Source organism: Populus trichocarpa, chromosome 18 (genome assembly GCF_000002775.5).
Source record: "Populus trichocarpa isolate Nisqually-1 chromosome 18, P.trichocarpa_v4.1, whole genome shotgun sequence".
In the NCBI taxonomy this organism is placed as follows: domain Eukaryota; kingdom Viridiplantae; phylum Streptophyta; class Magnoliopsida; order Malpighiales; family Salicaceae; genus Populus; species Populus trichocarpa.
Window position 1 is genome coordinate 8,118,897 of NC_037302.2, and position 22,538 is coordinate 8,141,434.

Below are 22,538 nucleotides of genomic sequence, written 5' to 3' on the forward strand. Positions count from 1 at the left end.
AAAATTGTAATTCTACCATTTAAATACCAAATTCTAATTAAGCATAGATTTCAATGGTAGAATTATAGTTCATACCCAAAAAAAAAAAAACTCTAAATTGGTTTTAGGGGAATTTTGCCCCTTATCTCCTTCTTCCTAGTTGCTGCTAGTGTGGGCACATACCCTCATTATTGGTAGTCATAGCTGTCACTGCACTATAAGGAGCACAATGTAAACACCATGTTTGAGGCATTAGCCTCACACGCATGGCTACCCAACAGCGCTTGGCGCTGCTATGGTGAGGTAGTAGCCATGGACTATTGCATTTGCCACCATTGATGAGGTGAATGGGAACATTGAAAAGCCACCACTGGTGGTTGTCATAGCTACTCCAAAACCATTTTTTTTATTTTTCTGTAGATTCGACCCAAGTATGGAGAAATTCAACCAAATCTCAACAGAACAATAACTAGATTTCTTTTGAAAATATCATAAGATAAAAAAAAAAATATGTTTGGAAAAATTATTTTACACATAAATTTGATCTATAATTAAGTATAATAACAATTACAATATGTATTCAACAACCTTAATCATCTCACGATGGCTGGCTCTAATCTACTGTTAAGTTTCTTGAAACATATAAATAAATAAAAACAGTAATTATAAAAAAAATTTAAGAGTATCAAGGATATTATTAGACAATTTAAAATCATTTAGAATTTATACAAAAATTACCTGAATATCCAATGTTCTTTCTTCATTTGATAAACTCTTTAAGGCTGGATTGTTATAAATTAAGTTTTTCAATTGTCTAGCATCTAACAATAATCTACAAAAACCATAAAATTAAAAATCTCTTAAAACCTTTTGTAAGATAGAGAGATTGTTATGCTTTTAGTATTAATTTTTTCTTTTATCTACCCTACATATTTGTATATGTGTATTTGATTTTCTATATAGAAATATAAGGCATATGAATCTATTTATAAGATAACCTAATAACTTTTTTAATGACAAATATCAATTTATCCCATAAATAATATCACTTATATTATTTTAAGATAATTTAAAAAATTTATTCAATCAAGTCCCTACTAGATTTTTCTAGATATAGAATTTTAATTCCCTGTATAAATTATATTATAGTCTTTAATTTATAAAACTTATTTACATTTAAGTTATACTTAATTAATTATTCGAGTTTAATTTTTTTTCTCGATGGTTTTAAATATGTGTGACACATTAGGTTCCTAATATATTGGTCTAAATATAAATCTTAATCTTAATCAAAATAGAATTGACTAAATTAAACAATTTAATTTATTATTAATTTAATAAATTAATTGATTTATATTTAAATATTGAATATACTATCTAACAATATATTATAATCCTTCGGAGAAAAATTTAACTTAATTTTTCGATGATCATCTTCTTGAACTACTTGTCTTTTAACACCGAAGCTTTTAACAGAGCTTTTAACAGAGAAGTCTGCAAACTCGGTGTACAAGTAGAAGGAACGGCTTCAATCAACGTTATTGCATTAGGAGCCAAACTTCTTTCCATGTCATACAGCGATCTGAGAAGAGACCCAACCTCTTCTCAGGGGTGCAAGTACATTCTGACTGTGATTCTCTCCGAAGTAGTTTCAGCAACAAGTCATAAGGAAAAGTCCTGGAAGTTCCTACCTCAGCAGACTCGGCAACTGATAGAACAGCAAGCATATGGAGTCTTCCATGAGTTAGAAGAGTTTAACTGGGATGTTTCGGTTTGAGAGGCAGTTCCATAATACATTGCTAAGCTGTACATTCACTTGGCGATTAGTTTCCAATGTCATTTAATGGGTACTATAGACAAAGCATGATCACAAAGGAAAGAGCAGTCAAGAGAATCACAAATTCAGCGCTATGGTGGCACTTGCACAATTCAATTTATTGCAAAAGTGACGTGCAGAAACTCTAGGCACGGTTCAATCAGTGGAATGCACCGACGCAGGTCCTTCTACTTGTGCACCGAGGTATATGCTATACGCACCGCCTCCATATTAGAGCCCAGATAAACAGCAGCTAACAAAGATATGGAGGGAGAGGCAGGCACAAAAATTACAAACTTGAGCAGGAATGCTTTGAATTATTTCTAACTGCGAACATAATTTTCCTTGAGGTTTTCTATTGAATAAAAGAAAGCAATAAAAAAGTACCTTCTATACAAGGATGGAAAGCCACCCTGTTTCCTGAAGCATCTCTTCAAAATATTGTTAGCAGCAACAATCATATGCTCCTTTGCTTTCAGAGTTTTCATACACTTAATCTGGAGAAATACAAAAACGAGTGCAGAGGAACATCGTAACAATGACATGGAGAATAATTATCTGGGATAAAATGAACATAAAATACCCCAAGCACATTACCAAAAATTTGACTCCGGATATGCAAACTTCTGGTCCTTGATGCATGCTTGGTGGTTTTGCAGCAAAATTACCAACGATCCTGACAAGAGCAGGTGCCTCTCTTAAAATGGTGGAACCGTCTAATGTCACGGACAACTATTTCCTGATTTGTGATGTCAGAGATAAGCTTCATAAAATCATGGCAATCCTCACAGATTCTTAGATTTTTGAAAATCCGAATTGGTTTCACTGCATTGGTGCTTAGAAGAGCAAAGGAAAGAGCCAATCTTTCACTGTGATAGTAGAGATGCTCCATTTTTTCTTTGTTAGAGACATTATGAAGAACAACTTCTGTTTTTGGCACATAACCTATTGACATCAGACTTTGCCCCAACTTGTCCAATTTGGCATAAATTTCTCTGATTTTGGGGTGTGAACCATCTTGAGACAAGAAGACGTGAACTTGACCATCAACTTCTACCCAGCTACACCCAGGTTCTTTTTTAATGCCTCGCGAGGTCATCAATGCTCTGATGTTTCTTACATCATCCCACCTGCCTTTGCTTGCAAAAATGTTTGATAGCAATATATAACTGGAGTCCATCATGGGTTCCATTTCAAATAGTTTCTTAGCAGCTTTTTCACCAAAGTCAACATTTCCATGCAATTTGCAAGCCCCAAGAACAGTCTCCCAGATCAGGGAATAGGGGGTTAGGTTCATTTCCTCAATAAAGATCTTGACCTCATTGAATTTTCCAGCTCGGCCAAGAATATCAACCATGCAAGCATAATGCTCAATTGAAGGGTTAATCCCATATATTTTACTCATCGAGTCAAAACGCTTTTTCCCCTCTTCAACCAAACCCATGAAACTGCAAGCAGAAAGAACACCAATGAAAGTGGCCTCATCAGGCATAATTCCTTCAGATAACATCATCCTAAAGGCTTCAAGAGCCTTCTCCCCCTGACCATGTTGCGAGTACCCAGATATGATAGTGTTCCATGAGACTATATCCCGTGAAATCAAGCCTTTAAAAATTGCCTCGGCATGTTCCATGCAACCGCATTTCCCATACAAATCGACCAGTGCACTACCAACAAATATATCACCAAAATGCCCAGCCTTAACTGCCACAGCGTGGAGTTGCCGCCCATTTTCCAAGGTTGCCATATGGGAACATCCACTTAAACAGCTGGCAAGAGTGTATTCATTTGGCTTTATACCCTCTCTTTGCATTTGACGAAAATACTTAACAGCCTTTTCTGCTTGATCAGTTTGTGCATAACCAGAAATAATGACTGTCCAAGAGAAAATGTCCCGATTAACCAATCTATCAAAAGCTACACCTGCATCTTCCAAGCATCTGGCCTTTGCGTACATGTCAACAAGAGCTGTCCCAACAAAGTCATCATCATCACTGCTGTTTTTTATGATATGAGCATGTACTTGCTTTCCAAACTCTGGATCCAACAGACTAGAACAAGACCTTAAAACACTAATAAATGTGAACATATTAGGCTTGAAACCTTCCAAGAGCATCTGGTAGAAGATTCTTGGTCCTCTACCGCAAGTCTGTGAGTCATAGAATCCAGATAAAAGGGCATTCCAAGAAACTAAATCTGGATTGGTCATTGCCTCAAACACCTTGTTACCATCTTCCACACACCTGCTTTTCATGTACATCATGATCAATGGATTGCTGACTAAATTATCAGATTCAAACCCGTATTTGCATATACAACCATGAATGCTTTGACCATAACGCAGGTCACCCATATTAGTAGCCGTGCTAACAAGACTAGAAAGGGTAAATTGGTTAGGTCTAGCTCCTTTACGTCTCATCAGATGAAATAACTCAGCCGCTTCTTGGCCATGGCCTTGCTGATCAAGGCCAGTGATCATCGCACTCCAGGCCACTACATCAGGATTTCTTATCTTTGTAAACACTTTTAATGCATCATAAACCGTCCCACACTTTGAATACATATCAACAAGACTGCAACCCAGAAATTCATCAATCTCACACCCACTTCTGAGTGCCAGAGCATGCAGTACTTTGCCTTCTCTTAAACTCCCTGTGTTAGCACAGCCTTTTAAGACAGTAGACAAAGTAAATTTACTAAACTTTGTTTCACACTCTTTCATTTTACAGAACAACTTCAAAACCTTCTTCCCATCGCCCAGTTGAGCATAACCATTGAGCAGAGCATTCCACGACACGCCATTCTTCTCAGGCATGCCAAAGAACAACCTTTCAGCAAGTTCCATCTCTCCACATCTAGCATAAAGGTCAACAAGCGCAGACCCGACAAACAAATCCAATAGCAATCCAGCTTTAATTGCTTCCACGTGGACCTGCTTTCCAAACTCTAAATTCAAGCACATAGAGCAAGCTTTCAATGCAGTAGCCAATGCAAACTCATTGGCCCTTACATTCTCCTTTCTCATTTCGCAATATAGACTAACGCTCTCACTTCCACAGCCTTCATTCACAAATCCAGAAATCAGCGCAGTCCATGATACAACGTCTCGCTGGGGCATTTCAGCAAGCACCTTGCGTGCAAAGAATCGGCTCCTACATTTTGCGTAGAAATTAATCAAAGAAACCCACAAATGTGAATCTAGCTCCACTCCACTTGTAATCAAGTTCCCATGAATAGCCTTCCCCTCTTTTACATCCCCTTTTGAAGCACACTCACGCAGCATAACAGAATATCGTTTTAGCCTCTCCTTTGCATCAAACCTCACAGGGCTACTGGTTACGTTACTTTCACTTTTACCATTTAGATTAGGCAAATTCGGACTCCAAAACTTTCTGGATATCTTTGTATTAGCCTCAGGGAGGTGAGCCGGCGAGTTTTGAAGATTCGTGGGATTGAAATCTCTTGTGGGGCTGGGTTCAATAGTACTGAGAGCGGCAGCAGAAACGGAAAAATTTGACCCTAAAGAAAGCAACAATGAAGTTGAACTTGAACGGGGCTTGTTGGGTAACTTCATAGAAGAAGTATGTCTAGGGCAGAATCGATAATTTAGTGATGGGGAGCGCATTTTCAGGGTAATGAAGTCGCATTCCATGAATTTGAACACTAGAGAGTCGTAGATGGCCTTGTTGCAAAGTATGTTTTTGGCCGCTGTCAGATGCATCAAAAACAGAACCAAGACAACATAGGAATCATGTTAGGCAACTGGGAGAAGCATTATCTCACACCCCCTGATATTTCATGTCAGTGAATGATTGCCATAAGTTCTGTAGGGTTCGGGTTTTGTTTAGTATCCGTTTGTTTACAGGAAAGTTGTTTTTTTTTTAAAGTGAATTCCGGAGAAAATAAATTCCTAAAAAGTGAATTCTGGAAAAATAAATTCTGATATTTAGTAATGTTATGAAAAATAAACTGGAAAACACTTTCCAGTGTTTGGTTATGTTATGGAAAAGAAACTGGAAAATAATTTATTAATGAATTAATTTTTTTTTCAAGTTTATCTAATATATATAAAATATTTAATATAAATATTTAATCACTTACAATAAAAAAATAAAATCTAAAAAGTATAATGATGAATTTTTTTTATTATAATATATATTCATACATAGCTTATTTTATAAAATATAACTATATATGTCATATCATATTATATAGAAATAAGCTTGTGAAATATTTTTTAAGTAAAACCTATTACTATATTTTTTTCAATTTTAAAAGCTTAAAATAAGTTTTTTTTTTCATATGAAGAAAGCCAAATTAGTTTATGGTAAGAGTTATATATTTGGGGTTTTTTTTTTTGGTATGAAGTTTTTTTAAAAAGATAAATAGATTCAAAAAATATTTTGATGGGTTTTTTGGATAAATATTTTTTTTACGAGTAAAGGCAATTATCCCTTTAATATATATCGAATAAGCATCAAGAAATAAATATAAATATCTAACATCAAATAAAATCATGCATAAATATTAAGTTTCGATGTCATATACATACATATTAGTTCAAATTACAAACATAAATATGCTAGACCGAATTAAACAAGTAAACATACTTGTCAAATAACAAACATAGTCTGAACCCAAATTTTAAACATAGTCAAACCATCTTAGCAAGCAGGCCTGTAGTAGTGTTGGTTCACAAAATTCTGAACCCAAATTTTTCTCAAATTAGCATTTTTTGCCATAAATGCTTTTGCCAACATTTCATTTTGGACCAAATGATCAAAAGCCTCCCCAAGAGTGATCTCATCAAAGCCTTCAATTTTCATGACTTCCGCATACAACGCATTAACATCAAGTTGATTTTTGCTGAGGCTTTGAATTGCAAGTGCTACATCTCCAATCTGTTTAGACAACTTTTCAACACCATCATCTTCATACATGCGATTTCTCTTCCTATGTTGCCTCTTTTAGCGTACTAGAGGAAGATGTCTCTTTTCCCTTAGAAGTTTATTCATATTCCCCTTCATTTTCAATTGAAATTGATTGCTCTTCAGTGTTCTCTTCCAAGTTGACATCAGCATATGATTTGGCATAATTTCCGGTTGTCATATCTTTTCCAACAACAATTGTCATTGCCTCGTACATGTCAAGTTTTTTGTTGAGATACTTGTCATGATTGGGATGTGCCTGTTCATAAAGTTTAGAATATGAAATTTTTTAGTTCCTTGTATAACATTTTGGAAACAAAAGTAAATATAAAAATTACGAAGAGTATAATATTTATCATACCTTCACTTCTTCATCATAAACATCTTTCGAAACTGTAATCATCTTCAAACAATCATCCCAACCAAAGCCACTTTTATTTTTAAGCTTGGTTATTATTCCCCATTCTTTTTTCACAGTTTTGAGATGATTGTCAACATGCTTAGGCTCGCATTGAACTGTTGAACTTTTGACTAATTTCGGTAGCCACCTTAACAAAAGATTCTGCTCTAAAGGTGGAAGAAGGTTTGTTTCCTTTAAGTGCCTCCTCAAGCTAATATCTCAAGTAGCATGTGAGACATAGGCTTAGACCATGTAAAGTGTTTGCCCTTGCATTTTTCATTCTGTATGGTACTCATTTCTACAAAAAAAAGGTTACAAATTTATACAAAATATAATCATACAATATTTAGATTTAATAAATTAAATCTAAAAACTACAATTAATATTTAAAAGAGAATACATAAAATACATAAGAAATTATAATAAAGTCAACAAACAATCCAAATACATAACAAAGATAATACAAACTCAAGCAAGACATAATAAAAACAAACATATATAATTAACACTCAATTACTAGTTTCTTTGAGTGTTATAATCATTCCACATGGTTGATGCAATCATTTCTCTTTTTGTTATCCACTCCCTATTCTCTTCCCTCTCCTCCCGTTGACTTAAGTTGATTGTTCGTCTAATTGGTTCACTTTCCGAACATATTTCTTCCATAAGAAAGTCATTTGGATCAACTCCCATAATGTGATTATGAATAATACAACATGCAAGCACAACATCTACTTGTGTTTCATAAGACCAAAAAGACTTTCCATCAATTGATCTAAAACGACTCTTCAAAATACCAAACCCTCGCTCAATAGCAGTTCTCAAAGAAGAGTGTCGAAGATTAAATAGCTCCTTTTCATTTTCTGGTGAATGTTCAGTAAACTCGTTCAAGTGATATCGAACTCCACGAAAAGAAGAAATGATTCCTTTTTGAATACCGTAACCAGCATCACCAAGATAATATTTACCTACAAATTAGAAAAAAAAAAACCTATTACTATCTTTAGCTAATTAAACATTTTATATGTTTATTGCATATAATAAAAACTTTATTATATACCTTCTGGAATTTTTAGACCACTAGGTCTTGATAATACATCACCTAAAACCCGTGAATCATGTGCACTTCCTTCCCAGCCAGCTAAAACATATATAAACTTCAAATTAAAAGTTATAGCTGCTAAAACATTTTGTGTTGTTCCTTCTTTTCGACCTTGAAACTTTCCTTGAATCTCAACAGGAACATTTGCAGGAACATGGGTACCATCAATTGCTCCCACGCAATCCTATATAAATATGAAAAAATAATTTATAACCTTTACTTCTAGATGTAATTAATTAATGTATAAAAATATTGGTATTGTTCTCATACCTTAAAATAATGATAGAATCTTCGATTATTCAATATCTCTGCGGGAACTGTATCGCCTGGGTCTTTAATTAGGTGTTTGTATAACTTAAGAACTGCTTTTAAAACAATTCTAAAGTAACGATGGATAGTTTCAACAGACCTATATTATATACCACTAATAAAACAAAATCTTTGGTTTTGGCCTATAATTTGTAAGAACACAATTACTTGCTCCCTAATAGACACATTTTGAGTTGATCTTAATAAGTCATGACTTGTGAGAACATCACACAATTTATATAAGACAACTGGTTTCATACGAATTTGTTCAACGCAATGTCTATCACCTCGATTCAAAATGCTATCCATATAGAATTCTCGTTGAGCAATTGCATTTATACGTGGTTCTCTTGGTATATAATTTCTATTTCTTTCTTGTTCAATAATAGCTACCCCTGTCGCTATCACAGTTACAGCTGCTCCCATACATGCTGCATGAATAATCTTACTATCCATAACAAAAAAGTGAAGTTTTCTGCTAACAAAACCTAAAAAGTTAGGGAAATAAACATTAAAAAAGCATATAAAATACTTACATAATCAATATAATAAATTATGCTCAAAATTATGCTCAAAGAAGCTGATTCCCAACACAAACAATACCTTAAAAGAAATAATTATATAATGAATTCTATATCCCAAAACAAACAATATAATAATTTATTAATAAATACTGTATATAAATATTTAATAGCCTCAAGTTTTCTATCCAAGCCAAATCAGTTTTTTATAACTGTGTAATATTTCTACCCAACATCAACGCACATAATATTTCACTGTCTAAAATATTTCTACCCAAACCAATTGCAATTTCACTACTGTGCAACATCATCAACCGTTGATTACTGTCCTAACCATATACTCTTCACTTATCAAGCTTGGAACCATATCTCCACCCGGCTTAACCACTGTCTAATATTTCTACCTAACAACAACGGGTATAATATTTCACAGTCAAGATTTAGCCAAACCAATTCCCATTTCATCATCAGCATCATCAACGCACACATCACTGTGCATCATCATCAACACACACACACACACACATCACGCCTAGAAAGCACAGGAAACGCACAAAGCAGAGGAAACACATATCATCAACTCATCAACAGAGAAGGAAAATCACATCGGGTGGGTCGAGTTCTACTGGAAGAGAAGCAATTGAAGAAAAGGAGATGAAGATGAAGAGATGGAGGGGAATTGAAAGCATATGTGTTCGATTAAACAAAAGGAGAAACAGAGCATGGGTTTGCTGTGTTTTTTTCACAGAAACCAAACAAAACATTTTGTTTGGTTTCTGTGAAAAAAACACAGTAAACCCGATTATGTGAAAAAAGCATAGAATGGGAAAAATAGGTTTGGGTTTGCTGGGTATGGGTTGCTGTGTATGGGTTTGCTGTGTTTGGTTTCTGTTAAAAATGCAGGGGTTTTGGTTTTCTGTGTATGGGTTGCCCGGCGAAGAGGTGGATCGGCAGGGAAGGAAACGGGGCTGAAGGGCGCCTTTGGCTTAACGAAATAATGGGTTTTTTTTGCGTTTGTTGTGCTAGCAACAGTGGCGAAACGAAGGAATGGTTTGGTTTTCTGTGTATGGGTCTTTGTTTGGTTTCTGGCAAAAATTCTGGGTTTGCTGTGGTTGATTTTTCCCAGGGGTCAACAGTGGCGAAACGAAGGAATGGTTTGGTTTTCTGTGTATGGGTCTCTGTTTGGTTTCTGGCAAAAATTTTGGGTTTGCTGTGGTTGATTTTTCCCAGGGGTCAACAGTGGCGAAACGAAGGAATGGTTTGGTTTTCTGTGTATGGGTCTCTGTTTGGTTTCTGGCAAAAATTCTAGGTTTGATGTGGTTGATTTTTCCCAGGGGTTTGGGCTTGTTGTATGGGTTGCCTTCCCACGGGTTTGGATTTACACAGAGCATGAGAGCATGGGTTGCAGTAAAATTAACAAGATAAACAAGGAAAAAAACACAGCAAATATATCACAAGACATGCCATTATAACAACAGAAAAATAAAAAAGATGAAAAACATATAAGATAAAACATTTGAGGAAAAAAAATTACCTGAAAGAAAGCTGTGAGAGATGCTTCCAATTGATCTGGGTAAATTATTTGGGAGAGAATGAGAGTTTAGGGATTTGTTGTATTTTAGGAGAGTGCACGTGTTGTTAAAGAGAAAGGAAAGTGTTTTCCTTAGAATAAGGAAAGGAAAACACTTTCCTGGCATAAAGGCTTTTGTTTTCCTTTGACCAGAATTGAGTTTCCTTTGACCAATTTTCTTTTGTGCACCAAACATGGGAAAGTGGGGAAAATAGTTTCCAGGAATTCATTTTCCTGGAAACAAACAAGGCATTAGGCTTTTTTTATTTGCACTCGATACGTGATTTTGATAGATGTGCGTGTTGGTTTCCTTTTTGGCTAAACTGTTCAATCATTCCTATTATAACAAAAGTTAAATATTATGAGAAAATAATTGTAGATCACGAAAAAAAATTATTATGAATGGTAATAATAGTTTTATTTTTCATTTTTATTTTAATTTTTTTGTGATAAGTTTCTTTGGTTTTTTTTTCTTCCCTAGCTACTGGATGGCAACTACACCATTAAAAATGCATGGATCAAAATAACGTGAGTTTGGTAATGTGTTAAACTCAAGTAACGAATTTATAATATTTATCAAATTTAAATAATACATAAATATCATACCCAAGTTTAATTGGATCTAGCAATAATGTCTGACTCAAAATTATTTTGGATTAGATATGGTTGTCAGACTCGACTAAACTTTGGGTCAGACATAGTTATTATTGTTGTTGGTATTGTTGTTGTTATTGTTGTTGTTGTATTATGATTATTTTTATTTTTATTTATTGTTGTTGTTGTTACTTTTATTTTTATTATTAGTATGATTATTATTATTGTTATTATTTTTAGTGTTGTTGTTGTTGTTAGTAGTAGTAATAGTAGCAGTAGTAGTAGTTTTATTCTTATTATTAGTTTTATTATTATTATTCTTATTTTTATTATTATTGTTGTTGTTGTTTTTGTTGTTGTTGTTGTTGTGATTATTGAAGTAAACTTGAGTCATACATATTTGTCAGACAAAAGTAAGGTGGGTCTGATATATTTTCAGATACAAGCATATTGGATCTGGGATGTTGCCAGACCCAACTAAACTTGGGGCAGACATGTTGTCAAACCCAAATATTTTGGGTTTGACAACCATGTTTGATATAACATTTAGTTGGGCCTAGCAAACATGTTTGATCTAATGTTTAGTTGGGTCTGATGATCATGTTTAACCCAAAGTTTAATTGGGTCTGACAACTATGCCTGACCCAACTAAACTTTCGATCAGGCATGATTGTCAAACTCAAACACCTTGAGTCTGACATGATTTGTCAGATGTTGTTATTGTTATGATTATGATTATGATTATTATTTGTTTTTATTATTATTTTTAATTAGTATGATTATAATTGTAGTTGTTGTTGCTAGTATGATTATTGTTATTTTTATTATTATTCTTGTTGTTGTTATAATTATTGAAGTAAACTTGGGTCAAATATTTTTGTCAGATCCAAGTAACGTGGATCTGGCATGTTGATGTCTGGCCTAAGTTTAGTTGGGTCAGACATGAATATCAAATCTAAACGCCTTGGATCTGGCATTATTGTTATTATTATTATTGTTGTTGTTGTTGTTGTTGTTGTTGTTGTTAGTATGATGATGATTATTATTATTATTGTTGTTATTGTTATTGTTGTTGTTGTTGTTGAAATAAACATGGGTCAGGCATGTTTCAAGACCCAAGTAGACATGTTTGTCAACCTAAACAATCGCATGGACCTGACAAGGCTGTCAAACTCAAGGCGCCTTGGTCTGGCATGGCTATATGATACTATTAATATTTTTTAAAAAAAATATTGACTCATTACGGAGCGCGGGTCACTGTCATAGTTATAATTTAAATTTAGTTTTACACTTCCTGTTGATATATTAAAAATCTAAATCTCTTGAATTGATTTTTTCAGAATTTCATCCATATTTTATTTAAAATTAATAATAAATTAAAACTTAAGCATCCTTAACTTCAATAACTCTTAACTTAATTGATCAAATTTAGTTGTTTTGATATAATTAATTTTAGATTTTGAAAATAAACTATAATACCATAATTTTTAATTTTCTATCTAGAAATTTTTATTATAAATTAAAAAAGAGAGAGAGAGAGAGAGATTTTAAGGGAGAAAGGTTATTTAGGTTACTGTTTTCTTTATATAAAATCTTTAAAATGAAATCTTTTAGATAAAGATGTGAAATTAAGCTGGAGATTATTAATATTGAGAATATTTAAATCATTTCATTAGATTTTATATGTATAATATGGACAAAATCTTAAAAAAAATAACATGAAGACTTGATTTCAGATATATACTACATTAAATTATAAGAAGATTAAAACTAAAATTGAGAATATAGAGATTAATTCTATGACTTTAAGTTCAAGGAAGGTTTCATCAATTTAGGTTTTTTTATTAAAAGAATTAGCATATCATAGATAAAAACTCATATTAAACTGTATACTACAAGTACAAAACATTACAATTATTTAGTTTAACACATAAAGATAAAATATTAAATAGATATAAAAAACTAATCTTGGTATGATCCATAAGAAAATTCACATAAAATATACTATACTGAAATCAATCAACTTACATGAGCTTAGATCTATAAAATCATGTAATTTCTATAGTGATTATAGTTTTGTCACACAATATTTTTTTTTCTACCCAGATATTCTCACACCCTTTTTAAAAAGTGAGACTAATCTCGTTTGGGGTTCGTGGCTGCCCCTCCTAATAAGTGTGTTTCCTGGAAATCGAACTTGTGTTCTCACCCTTGCAGGTATATAACGGTGCCTTAACCGCTAGACCAACACTTCGTTGGTACGCAATATCTTTAATTCCTCTAGTAGTTTCAAAAACTCAAATTATTTAGGAAGCTATTTAGAAACATTTTATTTATTGTCTTCTTCTCCATCAAAATACCTCAATATACTCAAGTTATGGTATCTTATCTTCAAAAACAATATTTGTAAATAACAAAAGATCAAACTCATAATAAACATCTAGATCTAAGATCTATATTTAAGAAAAAATAACTAAAATTTGTTTGAAACCAATTCTATATTAGAATTTATTTTAATTAAGTAGATTAAATTAATTTGATTTGCTAATTGAATTCTTATGTTTGAAGTAATTTTCAAAATTATAGGATTCATTTTATCTAAGTTAGTGAAAATACATCATTTTGTAACTTTACCTCATCATATTTATAAAAATCTCTGGTTTTAATTGGTTATGAAATTAATTTTTGTTGTTTAAAGATTTCTAAACATTGAAATTGGGTGAATGATGTTAAATAGATTTAATTTATATCCAATTCTTAACTTTCAACGAACTATAAAGGAAAAATAAGGCAATTAAGAGCTGGAAATCTTGTGCTAGCTTTAAAAAGAGAGTATGTATTTAATTGCTAGTGCTGGAATGTGACTATTTGTGCTTGATATAAAATGAAAATTCAAATTAATTTAGATAAAAAAAATAATTGAGATAAAAAAAAAACTAACTTAAAGAGTAAGTTATGATCTAATATGAAAATATAAAGACTTAACATTAGATATTTTAAAACAAAGGGATTGATTAATTATTTTATCAAGAACACAAGGTTCAAATAACAATTTACTCTAAAATAAACTAACATATTAGAAAAATATTAAAAGAAGAGATGAATTTATTGTCCAAGAGTACTATTCATTAGAACCGTACTTGGGTGTTTCTTTTTTTATTTTTTTATTTTTATTTAGTTTATTTTTTCTTCTATTTTATCCTTTAAGAAATAGTAATTTGTTTCTTTTAATTTAGTATTTATTTCATTATATTTTTTAATATTATATTTATTGGAGATTGGTCATTATGATCTGTTTTTATTTATTTTCTATTGGATTATCTTGATCTCATGATCTAGTTTATAATTTGGCGTGTTAACATAAATTGACTTGGGTTTTATTTGTCTTTATTTTAATTGATTTTTTTTAATTTCAGCTTTCAACATTAGGTTGATTAAAAATTGAGTTTCATAATTTGTTTTGATTTGTTTTTTATAAGGTTATCTTGACCACATGACTCGAGTCACGGATTTGACAACTTAACCCGGGTTGACCGATGTCATTTCTTTTATGGTCATTTTTTAATTTATTTTTTTTCAATTTCATCATTCAATGTTGAGTTGATTGAGAATTTTACGTTATAACTTGTTTTAATTTATTTTTTATAGGGTTATCATGGTCTCATGACTCGAATCACAGATTTAATTGATTAATCTAGGTTTACTTAGATCGATCCAATATATTGTCTTCTCAATGTTTAAAAAATTATTGTCTTGAAATATTTTTTAGTTAAACTATGTTTTTACAAATCATTTGGGTTATCTCTAGACTTGTCAAGTTAACCGAATCATATTGGATTAACCCCCCCCCACATACGCACATACACAGTTTCAATTTGTTTTCTGTTATGTTGTTAAAAAGGAATAAATATTTATTTATGTTCAAAAAACTTTTTATCCGACCCACAATATAGCTCATTACAACAATCTAGTATCTACTAAACAAATAAAAAACCATATTATATTAATGATTTTGATATTATGCTTAAAGCACTCTTTGTTATTATAAGTAAAAATAAATGTATTTTTAATTTTCACATATGCATGAATGTATGCGGGCACTTTTTTATATATATATATATATATAGAGAGAGAGAGAGAGAGAGAGACACACACACTGGATATTTGACTTGTGTTTCATAGCAGGACATAAAAACTTATTTAAAAAATAAATAAATTGGGTATGCAAGCTATTTTGATGTGTTTTTTTACATAAAAAAATTCAAACTATAAATAAAAAAGCTTATGCAAGCATCTAATTAAATAAATCGATAATTATCTTTGTAAATAAATGAAAACAAAATTGTTAACAATAACTAAAAGAGAAATTGAAAAAATTAAAAGATGGATGTAAATCAAGATATTTAATCATGCAAAATGAAACATTTACCATGTTATGCGTACTTAATTTATTTTTTTAAATCAATAAAAATAATAAAAATAAAAACAAATATGAAAATAATTGAATAAAATAAAAGGAAATAAATATTATGTAAGGCCGAACACATTAGAAATATTATTTAAAAATAAATATTTTTATTTAAAAAAATAAATTTCATTTGTATAATAAAAATATTGATAAAAAAATATCTTCAAAAATTTAAAAACAAATTAAATCATGAGACTAAGATAAACTAATAGAAAAAAAAATTAAAGATAATAACAAAACCAATTTTATTTTAAAAAAACTATTATAGAATGATTAAATTGAAAAAGAAAATGAGAAAACAAATATTGACCCACATTAACTTTTCAAAACTCTAACTCAAGTTATTAGATCAAAATCACTATAAATAAAAACAAAATCACGAAACTCAATCGCTAATAAATCAAACGTCAAATGATAAAACTAGGAAAAAAATAAATTACACAAAAAGATCTAAAAATATATAATTAAAGGAATGAGGGTAAAAAATGAAATAAAAAATAAATTAGAGGGCAACAAAAAAAATTTCAATTAGAGGGTTAAATTAAAAAGAAAAATAATTTTAACAAAATTAGAAACAAATCAAAAGAATAAAGCCAAATTAAAAAAAAATAAAATAAAACAACATAAACTTTGATTGAAGGATAACATTGAAAACCAATAATACTTTAACAGAAGGACTAAGGAAAAAAATTAGAAATCTATAGAATAAGGATCTGAATGAAAAAAATAATATATGACAAATTGTAATTGAAGGATTAAATTGAAAACAAATAAAATTTTTATAAAAGGGATAAGAACAAAATTAGAATAAGGACTGAAATTGAAAAACTAAAAAAAAAGGACAACTATATACTTTTTTGGGTTGGAGAGAGAAAAGAAAAAAAAATAACAACCGCTACCGATAAACCGCCCATCATCTATTGCCACACGCAACACCAGGAGGAAGAAGAAAATATCAAAATGCCTTCCATGACCCTGGTAATTACAAAAAATATGAAATATGTTTTTTTTTGTTTTTTCATTATTCATTTACAGTAAAATTATGTTTTTGGCCTTAGATAAGAAAAACAAATTAGGTTTGTATTTTTTTTGGTATTTGTGTACTTTCACACGGTTTGTTTTTGGTAATTACTAGGGTCATGAGGGGCGTTTTGATATTTTCATGTTGACTTTTTAATTAGAAAAGTTGTTAGCGCGTGTCATCTTGTCCTCTCCTATATGGTGTGACGCGTCACGATGTATGATGGTTGGATTGTCGTCGATGATCATTTCTTCTCTTTTTTTCCCTTTTTTTCTCTCTCTTGCCAAGTAAAGTGCATGATTGTCCTTGTTTTTGGTTTTTCAATTTCAATCTTCATTCTTTTAATTTCTTATTTTGTTCTTATTCCTTTTGTAGAAGTTTTTTTTTTCATTTTGGTCCTTCAATTACAATATTTCATATGTTTTGTTTTTCATTTCGATCCTTATTATTTTGATTTTTGATTTTTTTTGTTTTTCATTTTATTAAAGTTTTATTAACTTTCAATTTCATTCTTCAATTAAAGTTTTTGTTGATTTATTTTTTCTAATTTGACCCTCATTTTTTTTATTTATTTTTTCTTTTGTTAAAGCTATTTTCAATTCAATTTAACCCTCCAATTAAAAATTTTTGTTTGCTCTTTGATAATTTTTTTTTTATTTTCACCCTTATTTTTTTAGATCCTTTTGTGTGATTGATATTTTTTCTTGGTTTTATCTTTCAACGTTTGATTTGTTAGGGATTTGACTTCATATGATCTTATTTTTCTGAATTAGTTTTTTTTAATATTAATTTTGTGATTTATTTTCAATTTCTTTTCTATTAATTTATCTCGGTCTTATAATTTAGATAATGAGTTTTGCATGTCTTTTTAGAATATAAGTTTTTTTTTTAATTTTTTGTTTATGTTTGATTTTTCAAGATATTATTCTAATTCATCTATATTTTCTTTTTTATTTTATACAAATGAACTTTATTTTTTAAAATAAAAAAATATTTTTTTAAAATAATATTTCTGATGTCGGCTCTATGTAATATTTGTTTTAGCGTGTAAGTTTATTCAGTCAGTTTCATTCGTGTTTATCTTTTAAGACATAATGTTTTTACAATATGAATTTATCTTTTATTAATTTAAATAAATAAGTTCAGTGAACACTTTCAGTTGAATATCTCATTTTGTGTGATTGAATATCTTGATTTACATTCATCTCTTAAATTTTTTAAATTTTCTTTTGGTTATTATTAATGATTTTTTTTGTTTATTTACATAGATTATTATTGATTTATTTAATTTAATACTTGCATAAAATTTTTAATTTATACTTTGATTTTTTTTATGTAAAAACACATCGAAGTAGTTTATATATCCATTATTTTTAAAAAAATATTTATAATCCGCAGTGATAACTAATATATATATATTACAGGTAACCCGGAACCTACCAGTGAACCATCAATTGAACAAAAGAACTAATGAACCAGCGCTTGTTCAATTTATGGTTCGGTTTTGACGTCAGGAACACTGATATGGAAGGCAAATGTACATTCGACCAAGAGGTCAGACAGTTAAAAGACAGTTAGGATGGATGTGTCTTACATTAAAAAATAGTCGGTGTAGGTTAAGTGCAGATCGTTTTTGCAGTTGAGAGGGAAGTTAAAAGTGAGAAAAAATCGGCCGGTATATAATAAGCCATACGCCAAAGCCTAAATTTTAGAGAGAGAAGAGAGAGGGGAGGGGAGATAAAGAGCAAGAAAATTTGAGATTTCTGGGTTGAATGGGGCATTATTGAGCGAGAATCAGAGAGAGAGAGAGAGCCACGGCCATGGCTGAGTCAAACGATTCCGTTTTCGTCGATGTGGAAAAGATCTACCTCGGTGGAAAGGTTTTTTGCTTTTCCTTTGGATTTGTCTTTTTTTTTTTCCTTGTTCAATTTGGAGTTGTTTTGCCTTCTGTTTCGATGGGCACCATTCCAAATTCAATATTTTTTTTATGAAGGTTGGTTTTGATTTCATTTGGGATTCTGGTTTTGTTTTATATTTTAAAAAGAAAATAACGAGACCCATTTGGATATTTGTGTTTCATTTTTTTCACAAATGGAATGACAAATATGGGCTAGAAATTCTTCTTGTTCTTCTTCTTCTTCTTTTTTTTTCTCCCTTTAGCTGGGCTTTTTTTCATATTTGGAGATTTGAGTGTGTCTATAGATCTGTGCTTTTATTGTTTCTATAAATTCATTTGTTTGTTTACTACATTCATGTACTGATGGGAATTTTGTATTTTTAACCACTGGTTGTGCTGCACCTGTTCTTGACATTTTCTTGTTTTCTCCTCCTCCTTATTGAAAATGGTATCGTTTTCTGTTCTTGTGCAAGGTTGTAGCTTTCAATGTTTTCCGGATCTGAAGTTCTGTCGAGAAGTTGTTTTTGGATCGTTTATATTTCATTGGAATAAGTTTTTGGAAATTCTGCTGACGCTGTCAATATGTAAAAGAATTAGGCTTTCTTTTTTCTTTTCTTTTTTTATACTTTTTATATTCCTTCCTTGTTGTTTGATGATTTTGATGTCAATGTTCATTGCTTGTGTTTTAGTCAAAGTCTGTTGCAATTCATTGAAGAAACCTTAGCTATACTTTGGCTTGTCTTACACTTAATTATTATTTTAATGTGTAGCTGTCAATTTTATAAATCAGTTTTGTTTCTTCAATCATTCTTGGTGAATAACACACAAGTTATTAGAATATCATGGTAGTGAAGCACTTTCTAATTTTATCCTCTTGTAGTTAATGGATTGATGGTCATTGAAAACTTTCTTTCGTCTGTTCATGATTTGCCTTGTTTGAACCTATTTCAGGAACATCATGTAAGAACTGGTTGTGGTTCCGTGTCTGTTATAGTGTATGGAGACCAAGACAAGCCAGCACTAATTACTTATCCTGATTTAGCTCTAAACTGTAAGTGCATAATGTCATATCTCTTGTGCTGTTTCTGCATGTTATTATATAACTATTAAGAATGTATCTGGCATAGGCCTTTGGATTTCAGTTCATATTTACTGAGTGGTTTATCATCATGTGTTTTATTTATCAGTTTTTTCTCAGTTAGCATAATTCAGCGTTCTAACAATGTTTGGATTCCTTTTTGTTTATACTTGTTTATCAGATATGTCTTGTTTCCAAGGCCTATTCTTTTGTCCTGAAGCGGCATCTTTACTGGTACACAACTTCTGCATTTACCACATTAGTCCTCCAGGTCATGAGGTCAGTTAGCTAGTTGACTTGAGTGCATCTACATAATGTATCCCTTATTTCCATGAATCATTTTGTTTTTAGCCAACATTTTGCATTACCAACAAATTGTTCACAGAGTTTCTTTTCTGGCACTTTCACAAGAGTTCTTGCAGTTGGGAGCTGCTCCAATTAGTCCTGATGATCCTTTGCCTTCCGTAGATGACCTTGCAGATCAGATCATTGAGGTTCTCAACTATTTCGGGTAAAGTTTGATGCTTCAATGTTTTCTTTGTTAGTTAACTCATTGTGTTTTGAACTCTTCCATCAATTGGTTTTCAGAATGAAATGCAAGCAATTTATCATCCTTGTATGCAGTTGATGCTAATTTAGTTTCTTGTTCCTTTTTCAGGCTTGGTGCAGTGATGTGCATGGGGGTGACTGCTGGTGCCTACATCCTAACCCTATTTGCTGTATGTTCCCTTCTGGAATGTTATAATATTTTCAAATTCACTCCCACCTTTTTTACTGATCAAGGTTTTGAACTACAGATGAAATATAGACAGCGTGTTCTTGGTTTGATACTTGTGTCCCCTTTATGCAAAACACCCTCTTGGACTGAATGGTTATATAACAAGGTTATTTCCGCAAATCCTTCCATAATTCTTTTACGGAGATTTCCTATAATTTTTATAAGCATGTTTGAGTTCATTTATATTTTTCAGGTGATGTCAAATTTGCTATATTTCTATGGCATGTGTGGTTTACTTAAGGAGTTTTTGCTTCAGCGGTACTTCAGCAAGGTATTGTAATGCTCCATGTCCTAGCCATTTATGTAAAATGTTTTACATTCCATATCCCATCATTAGTTAGGTTGAATGATGAGAATAGCTATTAATTTTAACAGGATGTTCGCGGTAGTGCAGAAGTTCCTGAGTCGGACATAGCTCAAGCATGTAGAGGAGTTAGTGCTCAACCTTTCATTTGTTTATTTATTTTTCCCTGAATCACATTAGCTTTAATCTGACGTTGCTTCGTTTAATAGGGTCACACTGTTTTGATTCTTGTGACTTGTTTGTTTCTTCAGTTGCTTGATGAGAGGCAGGGTATAAATGTTTTGCGGTTTCTTCAAGCAATTAATCAGTATGAAATTGTCTTGTGGTTATTCTCTGCTCTTCTTCTGCACATAATTTTCTACTTGTGCACTTCAATTTAGATACTTGAAGTTGAAATTCTTGCTTGTAAACCTGCAGGAGACCCGACATTACTAGTGGGTTGAAGAAACTAAGATGCCGCACTCTTGTATTTGTCGGAGATAACTCTCCTTTCCACTCAGAGGCTCTCCACATGATCACGAAGTTGGATCGAAGATATAGTGCCTTGGTCGAGGTGCGTGGTTTAGAGTCTTTAGAATGTTCTATAAGAATTTGTAGACAAAAGGAGTTAACTCTATTTTACCGATGATATTTCTCAAGTAATTGGTGAATTTCATTCCATGTCATTGCGTTGACTGCAGCAGCTGAGCTTGAAACTAGTCACTATGTGCAAAACTAGCTCTACATGTTACAAACAAACTTGATGGTACTTGAAAGAAAGTGAAAATGGTTTTCATGCTTGCTGTGCAGGTCCAGGCTTGTGGATCTATGGTAACAGAAGAACAACCACATGCAATGTTGATACCTATGGAGTACTTCTTCATGGGGTATGGGTTGTACAGGCCATGCCAACTCAGCGACAGTCCAAGGAGCCCACTCAGCCCCTCTTGTATCTCACCAGAGCTTCTCTCTCCTGAAAGCATGGGTTTGAAGCTTAAACCAATAAAAACCCGTGTTTCGCTTGAAGGTTGAGTTGGAGAGGATTATTATTCGACTTATTTATTCACCTTTTTGATTGAAAAGCTGCCCAATAATTTCTTGTTTCTTTATGAATCCTCCTTAAAGAGTAGAAGCTGTTGGAAGAGGTGTAGATAGAGGAAGAATTGTCAATGGCATAGGAAGATGACCTGCATTTATTCATTCTTTCGGTTTCAGTCATAAAAGAGTCCTTGAGCTGTCTGTAAATTCTGAAGAGGGCTGGCATTTATTTTATGCTGACGATGATTTAATAATAGAGACAAACTCGACTGTTACATGCTCTCATATTTTAGCACCCCTCTCTTCCTTTTGGCCATCCCATGATCTGTTAACCTATAATTTTAATAAATCCCACGGAAAACTTTTCCTTTTATTTTAAATAGAAAAAAAAAAACTCCCTCCATTCCAAAACTCAATTTCAATCACCAAACAGGTAATTCAGAGGGTCAAGAACTAGCGTGGGAAGATCTTCAGCCTGTTTGTTCACGAGACAGAGCTTGTTCTTCCTTTTCATTCTCTACCGAACAAGATTTTTCTCGAGCTCCAACTGCTAGTCAAGCATGGCTTTCTTGTGATGCCCAGAATAGATTTGAATAAAAAATTGAAGACAATACCGGTGCAGGAGGGCTTTTAATGATTTTTAAAGTACCTTTAGAGCATCTATAATCATATCCTAGAAAGTGATTTCAGCCAACTCCTTACAAATTATCATTACATTCATGCTTTCTAAAATTATCCCGTGTTTGAAGATAGTTC

General features: G+C 31.8%; 2 protein-coding genes across 3 annotated transcripts; one reads left to right on the forward strand and one right to left on the reverse strand.

The window, feature by feature from the left end:
- Positions 1 to 1,382: 1,382 nt before the first annotated feature.
- Positions 1,383 to 5,637, reverse strand: LOC18107681 (pentatricopeptide repeat-containing protein At2g03880, mitochondrial). The gene is made up of 3 exons (XM_006371920.3): positions 2,393 to 5,637; positions 2,183 to 2,292; positions 1,383 to 2,048 (listed from the first exon to the last, which is right to left on the reverse strand). Exon 1 carries the CDS (start codon positions 5,514 to 5,516, stop codon positions 2,460 to 2,462), a length of 3,057 nt encoding a protein of 1,018 aa, XP_006371982.2. The 5' UTR covers positions 5,517 to 5,637; the 3' UTR covers positions 1,383 to 2,048; positions 2,183 to 2,292; positions 2,393 to 2,459.
- A 12,538-nt stretch (positions 5,638 to 18,175) lies between these two features.
- Positions 18,176 to 22,067, forward strand: LOC18107680 (protein NDL1). 2 transcript variants are annotated; one of them, XM_024589882.2, is made up of 11 exons: positions 18,176 to 18,588; positions 19,557 to 19,656; positions 19,865 to 19,962; positions 20,106 to 20,194; positions 20,342 to 20,402; positions 20,481 to 20,567; positions 20,655 to 20,732; positions 20,837 to 20,893; positions 21,017 to 21,090; positions 21,183 to 21,318; positions 21,555 to 22,067. In XM_024589882.2, exons 1-11 carry the CDS (start codon positions 18,529 to 18,531, stop codon positions 21,774 to 21,776), a joined length of 1,062 nt encoding a protein of 353 aa, XP_024445650.1. In that variant the 5' UTR covers positions 18,176 to 18,528; the 3' UTR covers positions 21,777 to 22,067. The 2 variants fall into 2 exon arrangements, with proteins under 2 accessions (XP_024445650.1, XP_006371981.1); XM_006371919.3 differs by having other exon boundaries at positions 18,179 to 18,588; positions 21,017 to 21,072.
- The last annotated feature ends 471 nt before the right edge of the window (positions 22,068 to 22,538 follow it).

What these genes read in the sequence shown, in the direction of transcription:
- LOC18107681 (XM_006371920.3), bottom strand. Translation starts at nt 5,516, where the DNA reads ATGCATCTGACAGCGGCCAAAAACATACTTTGCAACAAGGCCATCTAC.
- LOC18107680 (XM_024589882.2), top strand. Translation starts at nt 18,529, where the DNA reads ATGGCTGAGTCAAACGATTCCGTTTTCGTCGATGTGGAAAAGATCTAC. An exon ending in GAGGTTCTCAACTATTTCGG is followed by an intron (nt 20,195 to 20,341) that starts GTAAAGTTTGAT and finishes TTCCTTTTTCAG; the next exon opens with GCTTGGTGCAGTGATGTGCA. An exon ending in ACATCCTAACCCTATTTGCT is followed by an intron (nt 20,403 to 20,480) that starts GTATGTTCCCTT and finishes TTTGAACTACAG; the next exon opens with ATGAAATATAGACAGCGTGT.